We start from the raw sequence: 23,620 nt of genomic DNA, 5'->3' as shown, positions 1-23,620 counted from the left end.
CCCTCTTCTGCAACACTAGTGTGCAACTTAAACAGAACAGATACTAAAATTTTTTTACATTTGGTTTTGTTATTCAGGCCTAAATCAATGTTTATTGCAGTTTTTAATCGTTTAAGTTAATTTGATTGACTATATATAAATCAGTTGATATTATTAACACATTTATTGGGTAAAATGACTACTTTTTACTGTCATTCAATGTGTTTTGGTCATTATCAATGCACTGTCACTTTAAGTGTCAGCAGCTAGGCAAAAATAGACCCTGCGTCGAAACTATCGCGGCACTTCTGCTTCAGCGACGCTCACGCCTCGCAGTGACACGCTGCTGCTGTGTACAGTATGAAAGCTCTGATCTGTTGAGATAGACGCTGAAAAAACACACGCTGCTCATGCGCTGCTTACGCTTGGGGTGTGAAACAGGCTTTAAGGCCATTTTTTCATGAGAAATTGAGAAAGCAAATTAACATATAAAATAGCAAATTTGTTTTATCAATTCCTACTATATCCTAATATAAAGTAATGTAATTGATAGTGGAATTAACGAGAATTTATATCTGTTTAATTTACAAGTCGATACCCTACACCTTCTCCCAATGCATCAACTTACTGTGCGTTCACACCGAAGGCAGCGAGAGCTTCAAAGGTCCCTCTGGCTGACCTGTCGACAACACTGTGTGCCTCTTCAGCTCCAGCAACAAGAGTGTCAAAATTCGATACGTTGATTTCGCATTTAAACATGCAGTTGCAGCATATCAGCTAATCAGGTACATTCCCGCATTAAACATATGTAACATTAATGCACATCAGTAACTCACCGGTAACTTTTTTTTTTTATTGATGTCCTGTCCCTGTAAGAAAACATTGTAAATAACAGGAAATCTGGTGACCGCAATATTAAAATCCTCGGGAACAACTGTGGTGTGAACCAAAGTTTACAGGACTGTGTTCTCTGGACTCTTTCCGAGCAGTGGACTTTTACATTCCAGCTGTTTCTTAATTCCAAAAACGCAGAGAATAGACTCGCGTTCTTGTGGAGGCCGGTCTTGCCAAGTTAGCTTCGGAAGAACGAACTTGGAAGACCGCGAGAACAGAGATCCTTAAAGAAATGAGATTCTGGGTTCTTCCCTGGTTGTTCCTGATGGTCACATGACCTCCACGCAATTTTATTGAAAAATAATTTCAAAATTACAGCATTCATACAACCATGTATTGTTTTTCCCCTTTTCAATATATATCCCGTGCATAAAGACATTTATAAATATACGTTGTACAATACAAATAAAGCTGATTTTTATATGAATTTCAGCAAATAAACACCCTTAATGTGTTTATGCCTTTATAAAGATTTCCATGGTTATGTTTACTTTCATCGTCTCATTTAGGGAAACACCTGAGACAAAAAAGTGACATCACTGAACTAATAAATCTGATATAAAATGCTGCACTTCCCACCTCCTTTATTCAGCTGCAGTGACTTTAGCGGCTGAAGCTCAAGTCTGCATCGATGCACCCATTCACGCATCCTCTGTCCTTTGGAAATGAACTCTAGCAGTTGATGATGACGTTACACGAGGACGCAAAATCACTGAAGAATGCATATTGAGAAACAGCCATTAATTGTTTGCTGCCGAACCACGTCATATCTCATTACCTTTAAGTTAACTTAATTTGAACTCTCTTCGCTGCCCACACAGGTGAAAACGCACCACACTGCTCCTCGTCGCTTATTGCCGCCAATTTCCATTGAAAATAAATGACTTCCGTCTACTTTGACGTTCTCGTCGTCTTTGGTGTTAACGGTCCATCACTAACTATTGTAGAGCACAGTTTTTTACAGACTTCTTAAAAATATCCAGAAAAAACGGTGTGCACCACATCAGTTGTTTTTCCAGCTCTCGAGGTTTGAAGTTAAAGTCATAGATATAGATTCGGTGGCAGATCTATAAAACACTAACATCATACTTGTATCCACCCCATAGACCCTAAGCCTTTGCAAGGAATGCAAGCACTGACTAGCATGTGTGCAAACACACCCCATTTAATATTTCATTTTCACATTAGCTATCCATCTTCCGTATATCATTCCAAAATGTAATCAAGCAGTGCAAGAGATGTTGTGGTTACTGCAGAAGGATTAGCACAGTGTTAAAACCCCTACAGTATACTTCACAAAGTATGTGAGTGGAGTGGAGCATCAGCAGCTTCCCCTTCTTGTTAAAAAGAAATTCGTACCACATATCCACTTAAAGTCTACTAATAGGGTACATAGTGGACCTAACAAAGCATGTGGGCTAAAAAAAGTCTTTACAGCACATTAATCTGGAATGAAAAAAGGACCAATGAAAACATGTAAAATTGAGCAAACTCAGCTTTTATTTTCAAGCTCTTAAGATGCATGAAATGAATTCTGAGTGGATTTATTCAGCTTGTCTAACCGCCTTCATAATTTGACTAACAAAAATCTGGCCAAGAAGAAGCTTCATAAATAAACTGTCTGTCTTGTTGGACTAAACAAAAATAGGGAAACTGCAGTGTTATAGAGCGTAGATATTCAACACTGCTCATGGGGACCCACTGTCTGTCCAGCAAAGTTTATTTCCAAGCTGTTTTAGTGCACCTGCCTGTATTTCCAAATGGTCCTCAAGAGCTTGATTAGCAGCTTCAGGTGTGTTTTATTAGGGTTGGAGCTCAAATATGCCGGATATCGGGTCCCAAGGAGCAGGGTTGAAGTATAAGACAACATGGTATCTGAGAAAAACATGACTTCCAAGCAATCAGCTTTGTAATTGAGGAAATGAAATATAAACAGAGCAGACATCTTGAAAGTGAAAGCTCATTTAGCCTGGTCATTTGTCTTTTGCAGTATGTCAGTGGAGTAGCAGCTACTTCTGTTTTTTTATCAAATAAATTATTTAGTGATTCATTATATCCCATCCAGCTCTTTTTTTTTCTTTTTTATTTCAGTCTTTGTAAAATCAGTACATATATATATATATATATATATATATATATATATATATATATATATATATATATATATATATATATATATATATATATATATATATATATATATATATATATATATATATATATTCTCTCTGGTATTCCTGATAAACAACTTCATAGACTACAGTTGATTCAGAATTCAGCGGCTAGGATAGTTACCTGCTCGCATACTTCTGATCACTTAACTCCAATTCTCTTTCACCTGCACTGGCTTCCTGTTCACTGTCGTATACAATACAAAATCCTCCTCTTAACATACAAAGCTCTTCATAACCTGGCCCCTCACTATCTTTCTGATCTTCTTTATTTGTACACTCCTTCACGCTCACTGAGATCATCTTCTGCTGAACTGTTATCTGTCCCACACTTTAAGATGAATTCATTTGGAGGCAGGGCTTTTAGTTGTATAGCACCAAATGCAATTCCCTGCCTTTGCACATTAGCCAGATGGACTTTATTTCCAATTTTAAATCTCAGATAAATACGTTTTTGTTTAGGATAGCTTTTAATGATTTTATGGGTTAATTTTATGCTGATTGTCATTTTTACTGCTTGTATTTTTTATGATGTACTTGTAATCTGCTGTAAGGTGTCCTTGAGTGCTTTGAAAGGCGCCAAAAAATAAAAGGTATTTTATATATATATATATATATATATATATATATATATATATATATATATATATATATATATATATATATATATATATATATACATATATATATATATATATATACATATATATATATATATATATATATATATATATATATATATACATATATATATATATATATATATATATATATATATATATATATATATATATATACATATATATATATATATATATATATATATATATATATATATATACATACATATATATATATATATATATATATATATATATATATATATATATATATATATATATATATATATATATATATATATATATATATATATATATATATATATATATATACATATATATATACATACATACATACATATACATATATATACATACATACAGTTGATGCCAGAATTATTAGCCCCCCTGAATTATTAGTAAACCTGTTTATTTTTTTCCACAATTTCTGTTTAATGGAGCGAGGATTTTCTCAACACATTTCTAATCAAAATAGTTTTATTAACTAATTTCTAATAACTGATTTATTTTGTCTTTGTCATGATGACAGTAAATAATAATTGACTAGATATTTTTCAAGACGCTTCTATAAAGCTTAAAGTGACATTTAAAGGTTTAACTTGGTTAATTAGGTTAACTAGGCAGGTTAGGGTAATTAGACAAGTCATTGTATAACGATGGTTTGTTCTGTAGACTATGGGAAAAAAAATAGCTAAAATTATTAGGGGCTAATAATTTTGTCCATAAAATGGCTTTTAAAAAATTAAAAACTGCTTCTATTCTGGGACGAAATAAAACAAATAAGACTTTCTTCAGAAGAAAAAACATTATCAAACGTACTGTGGTACTGTATTTTTTATTATTTTTTTCAATCTCTCCAATGTTTTCCAATGCAACAATGTTCAAATTAAAGAATATGAACAAATTAAGTGAACATAATCATGTAATCTGTGCTAACATTATTTGCAAAAAAAATAAAAATAAAAAATTGCATAGCCTTGTCATCTGTCATCTTGACATCTAAGCTGCCTGACATAAGTCTTGTTGCCTATTTAAGTTTTAGGAACAACAAATAATAACTTGACTTCTAGTTGATCATTTGGTATCAGAAGTGGCTTAAATAAGAAGCAAAGGCCTCTAGATTACGCTTTTTTTAACCAAAATAAAATATGATCAAGCCTTGATTTCTAATTAATCAGGACAGTAAAGTCTGACTTTGCTTAGACAAAAGTCTTGTCACCTGACAGAAATTACGTACAGTATAGAATAAAATATCATGGAGCAGTAGAAAAGAATTAATATTTTGTATAACTCCCATGAGCTTGGAGGACTGCATCTATACATCTCTGCAATAACTCAAATAACCTATTTAGTTATAACTTGGTTATAAAGTTCCTGCAGTACCCCCAGAGGTCATCAAGATTCTTTGGATTCATCTTTAATGACTCATTCATCTTACCCCAGACATGCTCAATAATGTTCATGTCTGGTGACTGGGCAGGCCAATCCTGGAACACCTAGACCTTCTTTACTTTCAGGAACTTTGATGTGGAGGCTGAAGTATGAGAAGCAGTGCTGTCCTGCTAAAAAAAAATTGCCCTCTCCTGTGGTTTGTAATGTAATGGGCAGCACAAATGTCTTGATACCTCAGGCTGTTTATGTTGCCATCCACTCTGCAGATCTCTCACATGCCCCCATACTGATTGTAACCTCAAACAATGATTTTCCTTCACCAAACTTGGCTAATTTCTGTGAGAATCTTGGGTCCATGCGGGTTCCAGTAGGTCTGCTGCAGTATTTGTAATGATTGGGATGCAGTTCAACAGATGATTCATCTGAAAAATCTACCTTCTGCCACTTTTTCAAATGATCAGCTAAAGGTCAAGTTATTATTTGCTGCTCTTAAAACTGTTGATCAATGGCAAGAGGAAACAGAACTATTTTATTATGCCATAAAAGTAGCCACTTTACGTTTACTGCTATAAGTCTACATATTGCACATGCATAGCCCTGCCACAGATATTTTAACAACAAAAATATTTTAGTGAGAATGAATGTGCTTATATGTTTTTACTCTCAGCCTGTAAGGCAGAAAGCCAATTTACTGGAAACTCATATTTAAATGGCTTACGCAACAATGACTTGAATGATTTTCTAGCAACAGATGGAGAGTTTACCTTTGAAATGTAAGTTTCACATTGAAGAAAACACAACCCAAACACATTACAGCTCAGGTAGTCTGTATGTCTGGAAGGCTTGTATCTTTTAGAGCATCTGATGGGGCCAATCACACCAAACTATTGTAGGGATTTAAGATAAACAGTTAAAGAAAAAGTCTGGTGTGTCGGATGAAGAAAAGACTCCGAGTCGAAGATGCAATTAAAAATGAAAAATTGACTGAAGATAGTTTGCAGTTCTATGGCAGATGGGCTTCACACTCAAGCTGAGTTTGCAGGCCGATCTGACTTAGAGTACAACAATGCAGTAATGATACTCCTTACACAAGTCCAGAAAAGGTGTGATCCAGTTGAACAATTCTCATTGGTTACAGCAAAAACAGACTATTCTAAATGTGTGCGTCAATGAAGGATTGTATCTAACTCAAGATATAGATGGCGGCATGGTTCTTGGGGGTCAGGCCCACTCTAAACTATTAGAAGCTGATCTTTGACTTGTAAATAGCTGAACCATGGACGCATACATACTGTAGACGCTAGAGACAATCTGTTGTGGAAACTCAAGGTTGTTTCTTGTACTTTCAGCTGTCTTTTCAAACTGGTTCAAAATTGCTTTAATCAACATTCGGCTACAATATCCTCACTACACACAAAGTCTTATCTAGCATAAAAAGGAATTACTTTAAAAATAATTAACAATAAAAGCAGCTAAATTACTGTAGTCAATATCATGACATTAGAAACAGTTGTTCCACCTCCTCAGCATCAGTGATTCCACTCAAAAGGGAAGTCTCCATGACCTACCTGGTTTGTGTGTCTCCTGGAAACAAAGTTAAAATGGACAGACAAAGAGAGGTGCCAGGACACTAAACATATAGCAGTGTGTTAACTTATTCATTAGTTAAAATCAATTCAAAGTTACATACTCATTCAAATAATCAAGTAATTATATTTAATAAAAAATAATGAGAAACAGGATGATGAGAAAAGGATAAACGTTGATTCATGCTGAGACTGACTGGAAGGTAGAAATTCGAATCCTTTACTATACATCATAAGTTCTTTTTAAAGCCCTTAATATAATGCATGACTCACGTTTAGCACAAATTGAATTATCCACTCTCCCTACAGCAGCATCTTACTCTTCCTCTGCTATCTTTCAAACTGTTTTGATATTACGGTATTTCCTTATAACATATTGTTTTCTATACATACAGCTGAAATCAGAATTATTAAACCCCCTTTGAATTTCTTTTTTCTTTTTTAAATAATTCCCAAATACCGTTTAACAAGGCAAGGAAATTTTCACAGCATGCCTGATAATATTTTTTTTTATTCTGGAGAAAGTCTTATTTGTTTCATTTCGGCTAAAATAAAAGCAGTTTTTATTTTTTTTAAATTACATTTTAAGGTCAAAATTATTAGCCCCTTTAAGCTATATATTTTTTGATAGTCTACAGAGCAAACTGTTGTTATACAATGACTTGCCTAGTTACGCTATCCTGCCTAGTTAACCTAATTAACCTAGTTAAACCTTTAAGCTGCATAGAAGTATCTTTAAAAAGATCTAGTAAAATGTTAATTATATTATCATCATGGCAAAAGTAAAAGAAAGTAGTTATTAGAAATAATTTATAAAAACTGTTATGTTTAGAAATGTATTGAAAAAGAAATTGGTGGAAAAATAGGGGGGCTAATAATTCAGGGGGTTTAATAATTCTGACTTCAACTCTATACACATGTTGATATATTGAGCAATATCAGTATACTGCCCAACCATACTCTAACATATGCCAGTTCTGCTGGCCTCTTCCAGTACCCTTGAACACTCTTGGCCAATCAAATTATAGGAGCAAAACTATCTGTTATATAATAACGTACATGTATGTACTGAAGAGGGTCAGTGCAGTGCCTCAGTCTGCCCTTGGATGAAGAATCCGGTTTGAATTCAGCCTCTGTCTCTCTCTTTCTCTCTCACTCACAAACAAACCATAGTCATTCCAGGGTTTGTAATTGCAGCAGGAGACAGGATTAATGGCTGCTGTGTTTAGTGAAGTATTGATCCTGTTAAAAGCAGTTATTCTGTGTTAATTAGCAGACTGCGGTCAGAGGCTCCTCTTTCCCTCTCTTTATCTCTCCCCTGTCGCCTTTCCTTCCTGTAATTTCTGTCCTATACCTGTTTTGTCTCGGCTATCGTCTTCTTCTTGTTGTTCTGTCCTGTTGTTGTTTTCCAGCCTTTCTTGCATTCGTCTCTCTGCATTTCTGTTTGTGGCCCCGAGACATCGTGCCTCTAGCCAGTATAGCCATATATCCATTAAACATGAGTTAAGGTCCATAGGGCTTACGCTCTGTAGACAATGGATAGGTGTTGGGCTCTAGCCAAATGGCCACATGCGGCCTGCAGCTCGCTCATTTTGTTGCATTAACACTGAATATGATTAGCTGCAACACAATAGGCACATGCAGGCACTGTGTTTATCCACAAAAATGCTGAGACCCGGTGTGCCCTATGAATGTTTCCGAAGGCTGGCTCTCACACAATGGCAGCACGCAGGGAAGCCGCAGGGACTTAAACCTGTTTGTTCTGTCATCTGAAACAGGCCCTCTGGATATTAAATACAAAATAAAGACATTTAGTCCTATTGAAGTAGGCATTGGAGCAGTTAAGATGATCTGAGAGGTTGGACTGTAGTTAACATTTTGGGAGAACAAGACAATATTTTGATTTGGCATTGACCAAAATTGTTAATAAAGGCTGGTAAACAATTTTTACTTTGAATTTATTAATTTATTGTCCTAATATCATAATGTGTGGTCCAAAAAAATGTTAATTGGCATGTATATCTGAAAATACCTTATTTTGAGTTGCCATTTACACTAGTGCATTATAGTTTTTGTTAGTGTTACACCTGGAGTTTACACTTCTCCTTCCTCTTCAACTCGAGCAAATAGATTTTGCGTTTTGAAAATGTTAATTCAGTATACACTTGATGGAATGAAAACAAGCATTTGAAAATGGAGGTGTTGCTATCCACAATCACCTTCTGGTCTTTTGGACTATTACATGATATTAATAAAATCTCTGTCATATGGCCTTTACTAACAACTATAGAATACACAAGACATGTCACTTTGGTAGTTTTGAATGGGGAAAAGTGTAACCGTCAATATGGTGAATAAAGCCCTGCCTCCTAGTACAGGAACCAACCATCAATTGCTAAAGACTGAGGATTCTCCAGGGGAGGGGCTCAGTCAAGATGAATGATTTTTAAGACAGTTTTTGCGGTTTTCTTGCAGCATTTTCGTCCTAAAATGTGGGTTCGTAAAAAGTATTAAAAGTTGATCAATCAATGTAGAGAAATTTAAGGCCCTTAAAAGTATTAAAAAGTTTTAAATGCGGTTTTGCCAGGTGTTACATTTTATATCATTTTTGATTATGCGATGTATGGTTGTATGCTAAAGTTTTCCTGAGTTAAATCTGTAAATAACAGGATGCTGTATAGTTTATGAAATCCTTTTAAATTTGACATCATGCTGCTTTGTTTTCTGCAGTAACCAAGGCAAAACCATTATTTCTATAGTTCTAAAGGCGCCAACTTGCTGAATTAGCAGATTTAATAGATTTCTTTTTAGTGTATAAATAATGTTTTAGTTTTGGATTGATTTCTTTATATTTAGCGAATAAACTTAAGTTAAAATCTCTCCAGTGTTTCCGGTTGAAAAGTGGTTATAAGGTCTTAAAATGTATGAAAAGGGTGTTAAAAAAGGTCTTAAAAGGTATTGAATTTCACTCTCTTATTCCTGTATATACTCTTGTAAAACAAAACTGCACTAGTGTAAATGATACCTGATTGCTGAGAAAAAGTATTTATTTTTTCTTTTCCCCAATGCATTTTTCTAATTTGTACTTTGAATATCATCAGGTCTTCAATGACAGCATATAGATGCATCAAAACGGAAATAGCTGGTTATAAGCAGCAATAGCTAGCCAACATTTAAGTTGATTGTTTTCTAATGAACCTACATCTGAGTTTTAGTTAAGGACTAAACTTAGGCCCCGTTTACACTGTCAGTTAAATGTGACCCAATTCCGATTTTGTTCATCTGTGACACAAATCAGATCTGTTCTATGACCGTGTAGACTGAAAAAAAATGTATGCATTTGGATATTCAGAGATCAGTTTTAGGCATTCTTTATATGTAGAAATAAATCAGGTATAAAAGTTGGATATGTCACAATGCGACTATCATGTAAACAGGCAGATCAGATTTATTGAGGCATTCCATTTTGTACATCATTAAAATTGCGACAATGTGGTACTTCTCCGCGGTTTAATGACGTAGAAGGAAGAGCGTCTGTGGAGACGCCAATGTGGTAAACAACAATACAGGAATCAGTGGTCAACGAAAGAAGTTACATGCCTTCTTGCCCTGTGAAAAGATGAGGCAGTCAAGATAAGATTAAAGGGTCCTACAGAAACAAATTCCTCTGAATGGTGGAGGACACCATATATAAACCAAAGGCGCAAGCTGCGATGACTGCCCTTTCTCTTGTCCTCCATCTCCACCTCAAAGTCATTATAAAGTTGGGTGAACTTTGCATAATTCGCAGAGCTAAAAGCAAAACAATTTCTTCCATGGTGGCTAGTGTGGCACAGATTCTAGAACCCTTCTTTACACATGTGCAACATCATAAATTGTATGACAAGTGTAAAAACGTAAATTGGATATGGGTCACAATTAAAAAAATCAGATATAGTTAACAAATCGGATATAGGCAACAAATCGGAATTGGGCATCAAGACCTGACAGTGTAAATGTGACCTTATTGTTCCATTTCTACTTGCTTCTGTGCTTGAGATCATTGTCCAAAACAAGCAATCAAAAAGAGCCTATAACAATATTGCACATGTGCAAGCTCTATTCAGAAGCAAAGCCCTTTCTTTTTCTTTTTTTTTTTTGCTACATTCGAAGTGGCCTTTTTTTGCCCCTTGGAGGCCTACGCAGCCCTCTTATCTGACTTCATCTTTTATTCCCTGTTCTGTTTGCAAGTCAGCATGCTTTTTATGTCTTTTCTCTCCATACCCGCTTACGACTCGTTCTCTAACCCCTTCCCTCTCACACGAGCCCCCTCACGTACAGCATCAGCAGACCTGCTGGATAAATGGACTTGGCAGTCATTGAAGGTTCACATAGTAATTTATTGATAACCCAACTCTATAAAACATTTCCATGCATCAGAATTGCTATGGGATATTTCGGTGGTGCAGTAAAGCTGTTTATCTTTACTGAAAAGCCATTCAATTAGAGCGAGGTGGAGGGCCAGTCTCTACGCCTGCTTATGAAGTCACGCTAGAGATAAATTATGGAAATCAGGCTAGCGCTAACATAAAACATGACACCCATAGAATCCGAAGCTGACATCAGATTTATAGCGGGTCAGTAAACGTGCGCCACAGCCTATGATTCACTGCCTGAAAATGATTGTTTTTGGTCCTGGAAGTGTTCATACCGGAGCGAATAACGTTTAATGGACTTTAAGCAGTTTGAAGAAGTTCTTTTAGATTAAACAAAATCAATTCTTCAACACAAGAGAGCCGTCACAGCATATTAACTCGACCTTAATGTACTTCTTCATCTGGTTTGGGGGACAATTGGGGGGAAAAATGGCCACGCATTGCCTTAATTGATTCTCTACAAGCAATTTGCAAAGGTTGAGTGATCAATGCTTCAGCAGACCTTGCTCTTCTTTCTTTCTCTCTTTCTTCAGTCTCTCCACCAAAGACATCGAGGGCAGGACGGAGGCGCTGGGTCTGTTTGAGACTCTAAAGACAGACCCGGAGTCGTTTTACATGCACATGACAAAATACGTGTACCCCAGTATAGCCGGGACCGACCAGCTCCGACTGCTCTTCTACTTCACTCTTCTGGAGAACTGCGGCTGCGCAAACTACTTCTCACAAACTGCTATGAAGCCTGACACACACCTCAAACTGCTCAAGAAGCTCAAAGCTGTGGCTGTAGGTGAGTAGAGCTCAAGTCTGAATGTACAAAACAGATTTCACCATGTCCAACCTAGCACCCTAAAGCACAAAACACTGACAAAGGAAACCAGTGTGGACAGTCATCCAATTACAGTAGGTCACTTTGCAGATGGTCAGTGGCCTAGTAAGTGCCAATTGAACATTTTTAGTATTCAAACAGACACCATTTTTGTTTCTGTTTGTCAGAGTGGTCCCACTTTATATTTGGTGGCCTTTACTACAGTATGTACTTGCATCAACAAATAAATACCTCGTACTAATTGTGTTCATAATCTATTGTAGAACACTTCTGGTGCCCTTTTGGTGGGATATAGGTAGGGTTATGGGCAAGTTTTGTTGTATGGGTAGGTTTAAGGGTTGGTTAAGGTGTAAAGGCTGATTTATACTTCTGCATCGAGTGATCGGCGTAACCCATGCCTGGTACATAGCCATGCATTTATAATTCTGTGTGCTGTTTGTGTTGCTCTGCAATAACACTTCCCAAACGCTAGCTGGCAGTAGGTTTTTATGTTCTTCTGTGTCAAGTTTTTCACTTGTGTTGTTTTTTCTGAACGCTACCTTAATGTACAAGTAGCTCAAACTCACTCATTTAGAGGTGGGAACCGGCGGACGTGCAACAACTTTAATTATAAAATTATTGCAAACAAAAGTTTCCATCTGGAGCTCTTTCACAGGACTCGACACGTGTAGACACTTGCTCCATCTAACTTGCGGCTCTCAGCACCGCCCACACTCATCACCACTACCAAGCCAACCAATCACAGAGCTTGTAAGCATTATATGTGTGACAGATGTAATCACGTGTATGTAATTAATTGATCATAAGTACAATGTAAAAACATGCATTTACACATCCATTTTCGTGTCAGTTTATATTTTGTTAATGTAGTGGGACTGTTAGAAAACGTTGGTGTTCTCTTACCAAAGAGATGTATGAGTCTTGTGTTTTTAGAATAAAAAAAAAATTGAATTAAATAAAAAATTAGAGAGACAAACATAATGTTAATTGTCAAACATGTCCATAAAATCGATGTTTACAATGAAAAACACTATGGAAAAGCAGCACAGCTAAATGCAAAAAAACTTAAGACTTAAAACCACTAACTATAACCACTAGCCCCTCCTCTATCTTTAAAAGTCTTCAAACACTGCTGTCACCTCAACGGAAATCCCGCCTCTGCTTTCGCTTGTTGGAGAATGAAAAAGACACTATTGATGTAATGCACTTTTTCTGTTCAGAGTTGACTTTTTTTCAACTGTGAGCAACAACAAAAACGCAAGGTGCAACAGACAGTTAAAACGCAAGGCGTGCAGGGCATCAGTAAATCACTCAAAACTTTCAACGCAAAAAGCTTGTTTGGTGTGATCGGCCACTTAATCTTGCTTTATTTTTTAACACATTTGCTGTTAATAGTTGCCACTATTGGTGTTAATCAATAGGATTGTCTTGAGTTTTGGAGTTTTAATCAATATAAATGTCTTAAATTTTTTAGTTTACATCTAAAACTAAATGTTTTTATTTGTAATATTTTGCATCTATTTAAGTACAATTTTTTTTGTAGTTATTATTTTTAAAGTGTATTATTATTATTATTATTATTATTATTAATTATAGCAATATTTTACATGTCTATTTTGATTTTAGTTTTTTTTTCTTGTTTTAGTACATTTGTAGCCATATTGTTCAGTCCTGATTACTGTATGTATGTATGTATGCATGTGTATGTGTATATATATATATATATATATATATATATATATATATATATATATATATATATATATATATATATATATATATATGTACAGTTGAAGTCAGAATTATTAGCCCCCCTTTTTAATTATTTTATTATTATTTTTTATTTTTCCCAAATAATGTTTAAAAGGGCAAAGACATTTCCACAGTATGTCTGATAATATTTTTCCTTTTGAAAAAAGTCTTCTTTGTTTTATTTTGGCTAGAATAAAAGCATTTTTAATTTTTTTTAAACACTAGTTTAAGGACAAAATTGTTAGCCCCTTTAAGCTAATTTTTTTTTTCGATAGTCTGCAGAACAAATCATTGATATTGTAAGAATTGAAATATTGCAAATATTCTGATGTCTTTGACAATTCAAAACATGAGCTGAAAACAGAGACTGGTGACTTCACAACCCACCAGGGAGGAATGCGGGAAAAACCAGTTCCTGCTGCATTTGCATCTGAGTCTGCTTCATCCCCCCAACTCACACATATGGTCATTTCAATGTTTGAATGTTCTAGAATTAACCAAACTGACTTTAACTATCATGTTTGATATCATTTGAAATGTCTCAGTGCGATTGGTACAATGGTCTCATTCTCTCAGAAATAGACATAATCAGAACAATAAATATATAACTTCAGGCATCTTTTGATCCACTGTTAGGGGTGTGACACTAAGTGTGAATGCCTTTTGTTATACATTTACACCCCCTTCCTTGAGGGAATTCTTGGATTATTTAAGGTAAGGCCTAAGAAGGACTCAGGGCGATTCTGCCTAACCAGATCAGCCCATAACATGGGGTCTGCCCCATGTTATGTATATTTCAAAGTCAGGAATGCATCTTTTTCATCTTGGATTTATCTTTGATAATTTGATGTTTTGTATTGATCATTTATGAATTGACTGATTGAATTGGCATAATACATTTACCTGACTAATAAATTGTAATGTTTGACCATATTTTGCTTACTCTGTAATTATTAATTCAAGTAGATTACGCTGTATCCTTGTTTCCGCACGTCTTGCGTCAGGTCAGTAGACGGACTAAAATCCAATTGAGATGGAGCATTGGCACACTAATTGTGTTTTAGCGATCCGGCTGACTCTTGATATTGATTCATGTGTACTTAGGTGGAAAGGGCGATAACTTCCGTCTAGGTCAACAAGGTGTTGCACGACTAACCTAGATTGGGTACCCGACCTTTGTTTGAGGGTAATATTATTCTAAATTAAGTTCATATGGGAAACCATGGGCTTGGTGAAAACCAAAGTTACTATAGAGTCCAGTAGTCGGGTACATTTATATTAATGCCCTAACCTCTAATTAGAAATGATGATTGTCTTAACTCAAAGGTGTACATCTAAGCGGGACTAACTAAAGTATTTTAGAACGAGCGCGCTGGTAGCGGCCATCTAAAGTATTAGTCAATTTACCTCTGTTTAATATTCAAGACTGACCGGAGTGTGACCGTGAGGGACGCCTTCGGCCGAGGCGATTTCTCTGAGCGACATGAGCACCCGAATGAACGGATGTAATAGTTACTAGTGAACACAAAAGGTTCAAACATTTATCTAAATTACATATTGATATAATCTTCTTAATGTTTTATAATTGGAGTCAGATAAAACGAGGATAAATATATTAATATTCTAAACCACCTCATACTAAAATTGGAGTCAGATATGAGTTAAGTTTAATATAAATCAACATTGTGCACTGGAAAGACCGAACATGCAGTGAACCTTCATCCACCAGTGGACACCGGCATTGGGCCAACTGGGTGGACCCTACAAAATGGTGACCCATCTCCGTGATCTCCCAACTCAGGCGAGTTACGTCTTTCCAGCACAAAATGGATTTATATCAACCAAGAGGTTTGGATCTTCTATTCTATCTTCAGCTGCTGTGGTAAGTCAATTCTTCTTTGCCTATTAGAAATGTTGAGGGAAAGCTGGACGCACCCTATATAAACACATTGATAGAATGAGTCGGAAATGCTCAAAAATGTTAGACCGGAATGCGTTATCCGGTGGGGTTGAGAATTAGACAAAACCACTTTGATCATCAGGGACATGATAACAGCAGTATAGAAAAACGCCATCCCTTGCTCTGAAATATCTCTTTGTCTGCTAGGCAGCAAGAGTTGAAGCTTAAATTGGAATAACATCATCCAAATTATATTCTGGAACTCAGTGGAGAGTCACAAATTAGATCCTAAAAGTTTGAATCAAAAATATCCATTGTTTTTAAATCTACTGTTTTATATAAAAGAGAAAAATGGAAAAAAGGAAAACAGGAAAAAATGGTTTAAGATTTAAAAACAATTGTAAACTTTTAAATTGGATTAATAACAACAGTCTGTTTAAAGGCATTTGCATGTGAAAAATAAAGGTGAGCAGAACAGAATGATTTGATTGCAAAAAAGACAAATAAGCTCTAATGAAAACTCTGCTTTTACAAATCAGAAGTTTGCCATTCAAATTTAATGGGGATAAATTCAAATATGATGCTGATCAATTAAAATATCCACTATACTTTAATTTAATCTTGAAACAGACTAAATATAAAAGATTTTAGCTTTAAATAAGCCCTTAGACCTCCTGATTGCTCAAACCTTTTCATATTCAAATGGCCTGACAGAGAGCAAAGAAGTCTCACCTCAGTGATAATAAGATGCTCAGAATGTGTTTGCTGTAATTGCATAATGCACTGTGTTCTAAAACACTCTCCAGAGACCAGATATAATTATATTTAATACATACTATTTTAATATAATATAATTACATTAGGAATAAACAATAATGTACATTATATTATAATCGCCAATCATGGCACTAAAGACTAGAGATGAAACATTCACTTTGAGGAGGTTTGCTTTCTTTATGCTTAATGAAAACACTGACAGAACTACTATAGAATAACTGATTGTAAACCAATATAATCCTCGCTGAAAAAACACCACCTACAATTAAAATTTGATCAGAGAGTTAAACTCACCAGAAAATAATGAAAGGGGGATAGATATGATAACATTCAGAGTTACCAAAGTTTTTATGGGTCAAAAGATCTAAGAATCTGTGAGTCACACCATAAAATGACAACCGTTAAGCAGAGAACACCAAAAGGGTGAAATGATTTCTGCCAACAGATCTGACTGTTAATGAGAGCAAAAGATGAACTATGGGTATCGGCCCATTAGATTGTGAACTGAAATTAGTGAAAAATCATTGATTGATTCAGAAAATGTCCCCAGCGGAACTGGGAGATAATGCTCAGAATACAGCAGACTGTGTAAACAGGTGTTACACACTCACAATATGCTGAAATCAACAACAGCAATTCACATCTGACCAGCAACATTATGTGGCTTCCAGAATTAATATTGCAAAATGATGCATTAACATTAATTCCACATGATTGAATTTGAAACTGATGAAAATTCTAAAAATGGTTCTCTCTGCTTTTGTTCTCATCTTAGGCGGACCAATAACAAAGAACACTCCAGATCCGGTCCACATCAAACAAATACAAATGAGGGCAACAAAAGGTTAGGCCATAACCTGAGAGGCCAAAAGTCTCCCATCTTGCATCTCAAAGCAAGAACCCCTGTGGTGCTAACACCTCATCTGCAGTGAGTCCTCTGAAAAAAGTCTTTGATCAGTCATCAGAATAACAATTATCCACAACTGATCTTATCAATGGATTCAGCACTGTAGGAGGCTTTGTGATTTCACAAAACATCTTACTTCAACTAAGATGTAAATCATTATATGTTAAATTAAACAGAGACATGAAAGATCTCATAGTTAAAATCTTCCCAAATTGCTTAATAGCAATGGGACTAAAACCCTGGTTACCTAGAGGCGATAAAGAACTTTACTGCATTGTTCCTGCAAAGACCAATAGCAACAGACTCTATTGTCACGAATCCTGGTGGCATTTTTAAATTTGTTTTTATACTATACACATGTTAAACCACATGTCCTGTATGAAAATGGAATCAACTATGTTGAAATTCATGATATTTGTTTCTTTGATCTCCAAAAGTAGAAAACTCTGCTATCCCCTGTATAGCTGCAGTTTGAACTACAAACAGGAGTATAGAGTGTGATAATTAAATTAACCATGAAAATGCATTTTTTACAGGATCCAGCTTTGAACATTGCACCTTAACATGCTCCGTAAAAGATATTATATGGAATCAATTTGAGCCGGAACACACCTCATGTTCACATTCTTATGCTGGCTCCCTGCTAAGACAGGACTAAAATTTTGCAACACAATTATAAAAGTTGATTACCATTGTTCGGAGCATTACACTGACACATAGCCACAGGTAAACCCAGGCACATAGATAACACCTAAGTCTTCAAAGACCCAGGAGTCAAATCTCCTTAATTGAGATCGTTTGTCCATGTTTATACAAACAAAACACATTAGCCTCACACACATAGAACAGAATAATTAATCTGATGACAGACGAGACAACAAACACCCTCTGACACCCTCTGTCAGCTGAAAAGAAATTACACATTTGCATGGCTTTGACAACAAATTGATGGTATAAAACTTCAATAGAGGCGAACTTGCCATAGATACACTGACTGTTGTGGGGATGGTTGACAAACCAGAGGGCCCCTGGTTTTCCAATCTATCACCAATAACAGGTATAAGTGCTAAAGTGATTTAAATTAAACCGAAGTGAGGACACTTCTAATAATCACTAGGACATTTAAATTTGACAAATACCATCAATTGTGTTCAAGCCCCCCCCACACACACATAAACACACACACACACACACACACACACAAACACACACACACACACACACACACACACACACACACACACAGACACACACACACACACACACACACACACACACACACACACACACACACACACACACACCACACAACATACACACACAAACACACACATTATTATAGATATACCTTCATAATTATGGTTAAATAATGTGATTACTATCATGTATGACAAATATCTTCACGTTTTTTCATTTTGAAAATGAATGTCATTTATTTGAATGTATTGTCATGATGATATGTTTTATGATGCATACTGCCTGTTATACTGTTTTAATAAGTTGCACTGACCTTTTGATAGCTTTACCTTGAGTAATTCAAACCAAGAATATTTAATATTCTCCCTATCATTATACCCTATCTCAGTGGTGACAAAGACTTATCTGTTTTTGATTGGACCATTTAAACAGATTGAAAGAGACCTGAGACCAGTTGTACGACTCGCACTTGCTGACTTTTATGTTTTGATCATATATTTTATGCTTAACCTCATGACTTTCTCCAATGCAGAATGACACAAGTTCATAACTGTTCAATCGCTGAGCCATCAAGTTGCTGTTTAGGTGTCCGAGAGAAGGCAGTGTATACACACTGTAGACCCCCACATGCCGATGTCTGCATATCTGGAGATGACCAGATTCATCAGAAGAAGCAGACTATGAGAAGCCCACACGACGTGGACACTTTTGTCAGGGGAAGGACACAGTGGAAGCTATGAAGGCCTGTATGGACTGAATGAGCAGTGCATTCGGGTCAGGCTCATCAAAAGAGGTGAAAACGAGCCTGGACCTGTTTAGCTACCTGCTGAACACGACTTACAACTGATAATGCTGCAGAGACTGTCTTGAATTGCCCCTGAACGACCTCAACAAGGATACATAGTGACCCCATGGACACATTTATATCTGACCCACGGGATCAAATGGGGGTTATCTGTAAGAATTGAAATATTGCAAATATTCTGATGTCTTTGACAATTCAAAACATGAGCTGAAAACAGAGACTGGTGACTTCACAACCCACCAGGGAGGAATGCGGGAAAAACCAGTTCCTGCTGCATTTGCATCTGAGTCTGCTTCATCCCCCCAACTCACACATATGGTCATTTCAATGTTTGAATGTTCTAGAATTAACCAAACTGACTTTAACTATCATGTTTGATATCATTTGAAATGTCTCAGTGCGATTGGTACAATGGTCTCATTCTCTCAGAAATAGACATAATCAGAACAATAAATATATAACTTCAGGCATCTTTTGATCCACTGTTAGGGGTGTGACACTAAGTGTGAATGCCTTTTGTTATACATTTACACCCCCTTCCTTGAGGGAATTCTTGGATTATTTAAGGTAAGGCCTAAGAAGGACTCAGGGCGATTCTGCCTAACCAGATCAGCCCATAACATGGGGTCTGCCCCATGTTATGTATATTTCAAAGTCAGGAATGCATCTTTTTCATCTTGGATTTATCTTTGATAATTTGATGTTTTGTATTGATCATTTATGAATTGACTGATTGAATTGGCATAATACATTTACCTGACTAATAAATTGTAATGTTTGACCATATTTTGCTTACTCTGTAATTATTAATTCAAGTAGATTACGCTGTATCCTTGTTTCCGCACGTCTTGCGTCAGGTCAGTAGACGGACTAAAATCCAATTGAGATGGAGCATTGGCACACTAATTGTGTTTTAGCGATCCGGCTGACTCTTGATATTGATTCATGTGTACTTAGGTGGAAAGGGCGATAACTTCCGTCTAGGTCAACAAGGTGTTGCACGACTAACCTAGATTGGGTACCCGACCTTTGTTTGAGGGTAATATTATTCTAAATTAAGTTCATATGGGAAACCATGGGCTTGGTGAAAACCAAAGTTACTATAGAGTCCAGTAGTCGGGTACATTTATATTAATGCCCTAACCTCTAATTAGAAATGATGATTGTCTTAACTCAAAGGTGTACATCTAAGCGGGACTAACTAAAGTATTTTAGAACGAGCGCGCTGGTAGCGGCCATCTAAAGTATTAGTCAATTTACCTCTGTTTAATATTCAAGACTGACCGGAGTGTGACCGTGAGGGACGCCTTCGGCCGAGGCGATTTCTCTGAGCGACATGAGCACCCGAATGAACGGATGTAATAGTTACTAGTGAACACAAAAGGTTCAAACATTTATCTAAATTACATATTGATATAATCTTCTTAATGTTTTATAATTGGAGTCAGATAAAACGAGGATAAATATATTAATATTCTAAACCACCTCATACTAAAATTGGAGTCAGATATGAGTTAAGTTTAATATAAATCAACATTGTGCACTGGAAAGACCGAACATGCAGTGAACCTTCATCCACCAGTGGACACCGGCATTGGGCCAACTGGGTGGACCCTACAATATACAATGACAGGCCTAATCACCCTAACCTGCCTAGTTAACCTAATTAGCACCAGTTAAACCTTTAAATGTCACTTTAAGCTGTATCTAAGTGTCTTGAAAAAAATTAGTCAAATATTATTTACTGTCATCATGGCAAAGATAAAATAAATCAATTATTAGAAATAAGTTATTAAAACTATTATGTTTAGAAATGTTTTCTTCTCTGCGTTAAATTGAAATTGGGGGAAAAATAAACAGGGGGGTAATAATTCAGGCGGTCTTATAATTCTGACTTCAACTGTATATATATAAATGTATATATATAAATGTATGTATATATATATATATATATATATATATATATATATATATATATATATATATATATATATATATATATATATATATGTACTGTATGTGTGTGTGTGTGTGTACACATCAGTAACAAAAATATAAATCTGTTTTTGTGCAATCTGAGCAACGTATGTGTTGCAGAAATGCCAGTTGCTAAAGTTAATAAAAAGATTGTAAAAATAATTAGCAAATTAAGGAGAATAAAATCGATAAATCGCCAACCTGGTAGGACAAATGAAGCGGTAAATCAGCTCCTGATTGCAAGCATGTCAATCAACAGCATAACCAGAAATTTCCAGCATAATGACACATCTGTCCCCAGCTGAGACGGCAGGAAATGGGTCGCTGAGCAACCAAAGTAATAGAGGAATGTTAATTAGTCAGAATATAATACATTTTGTTCTTTTCTGATAAAATAGATCATTATAAAACACACAGCTCATGGAATGAGCTTTTATGCTCTCTCTCTCTTTATTATTGGGGCAATTCACCTGATGCATGTAATAATGACAACTCAAAAGGCTTCATTCACTCATAACTGCATATAAGTTGAGTAGTAATGTGGCGGAAAGGCACAGTGACTTTTTTTCTTTTTCCCAGATTCACATGTGGTGTGTGTATAATTAATATTATTATTAAGTGTTTGTTTAACAGAAGAAGAGGTAGAATGTTAGATGAGGTAAAATGCAGTAAATGTTTGGATGGCTCTATCCCTTTAAATATCTGAGATGTGACAAAAAAAAAAAAAAACTTACTTTGACTTGCTGCTTGAACTAATGACATGTTTTTTTTACATGACGGTTTTGAACTTGGTGATCTCGTAGTGAGTGTTTTTAGAGGTCAGCAGGGAGTTTGTCAGAGAGTTTTCACACCATACTCTCTCCTGTCTTATGTGATACCTTCCACTTTAAACACTCACACTTTATAGGCGGCAAAAAACACTCTGTCACATACATGCTTCCACACACAGTCCTGTAAAGACAGTTTTTAACATCTGCCACAACCCCAGAGACAGAGACAGCTCCTTCTTTTCTGCATTCCTGTCTGTTAGAGTGTATATGTGTGTGTCGATTGGCCTTCTGGCCCCTGTCGTGAGATAGGCCCTTTCTCAGAGGCAGCTGTTTCAATATTTAATGCCCTGATGAGGCTTTGTGTGTCAGTATAATGTTGGCGGTCTGACTTGATATAACCTGGAGGCATGCCAGGTCTGCACCAGTTCACTTTCATTGACACAAATAGAAACTGCAGGAAGGGTCCAATATGTACAGTAGATTAGCGGAGATGGAACGATTCTCAGATTTTAGATTGATGTAAATATGAGTGGGTTTTGACAGTTTGCCTGTATGGTTTTACACAGTTCTCATAAAAGGTCAATGTTTGTTCAACAGTGTTATTTAGAAGATGTTTTATGTTCAGTTTTTGTAATGTCCACTTTTAGATTTTTTATTTTTACTGTTTTGATTGTTGTCGTTGTTGTTGTTGTAACACTTTACAATTACTTAAGGTTTTATTACTTACAACAAGTAAGGTTTTGTTACTTAACATTAGGTAGTGTATTTACCATAGACTGTAAAAGATATGGGCGGAGAATCCGTGACATCACCCCTAGGTTTCTGAAGAACGCAAAAATAGCTACAAGTAGGCGTGGCCAACCATCGCCAGTTCGTTCATGAGTCATCTTACCGACCGGGGAATACTAAACAAGAGCAAAGAGGCGGAGCGTGAGCAGAGCTACAGACACCTGCTGGCATTTTGCTTAGACAGGCTTTTTTTGGGGGTGAAATGCTTAATACTTCGTTACCTGCGACTTGTTTGTTTTCTGACCACATGTGCTTGGCTGTATACTTTATCAATAAAGTTTTTAGTCTTTTAAAAACACTGTTGTAATACATTGAATCACTAAAATAGTTCTTATGAAGTTTTTGAATTACTTCCAATAACTACAAAAATAGTCTTTGTTAGTAAATGCAAGGCTATTTATGAAATCTAGGCGCAAGACTGTATGACAACGTTTCAGATGACTGTTCTAGAGCCTACAGCTAATCAATCTGTCACATTCTGGAGTGCTTTACAGGTCTAAAGATAATTGTAAATTATCTTAAATGAAACAAATATATTTATAGATATGGTATAAGTATATAATTTCACTCACTTGGTGAAATGGTTTGTGAGCACAATTAAGGGCACACAACATGCCATATCATCTGATAATTGTTAGAAATAATTCCAAAAGGCAACTGTGTAAAGCCACATAAATCAAAACAAAAATACGTCGTAAATGCAGAGTTCAGCAGCTAATCAGCCAGAATCAGTTGAGGTAAAATGACAGCGAGCAGCGAGTCCTAGCTGTCACTCAAGTGGCCACGCCCTTAATTATGCAGACTTAATATAACTTCATAAAAACGAAACGAATGATTATTAA

General features: G+C 35.9%; 1 protein-coding gene across 8 annotated transcripts in view; it reads left to right on the top strand.

The window, feature by feature from the left end:
* The window catches only part of nbas (NBAS subunit of NRZ tethering complex), a 378,367-nt gene that overhangs the window by 201,569 nt on the left and 153,178 nt on the right, over positions 1-23,620 (top strand). For all 8 annotated transcript variants that reach the window (XR_012395546.1, XR_012395545.1, XR_012395547.1 and 5 more), the window contains one exon: positions 11,612-11,865. Coding sequence is in view for 4 of the 8 variants with exons in the window: in XM_073932555.1 (XP_073788656.1) it covers positions 11,612-11,865 (254 nt within the window). In the remaining 4 variants the exon portion in view is untranslated. The remainder of the gene's footprint in view (positions 1-11,611; positions 11,866-23,620) is intronic.

The sequence above is a fragment of the Danio rerio genome, chromosome 20, assembly GCF_049306965.1.
Source record: "Danio rerio strain Tuebingen ecotype United States chromosome 20, GRCz12tu, whole genome shotgun sequence".
In the NCBI taxonomy this organism is placed as follows: Eukaryota; Metazoa; Chordata; class Actinopteri; order Cypriniformes; family Danionidae; genus Danio; species Danio rerio.
This window is presented reverse-complemented; position numbering and strand designations above follow the sequence as displayed.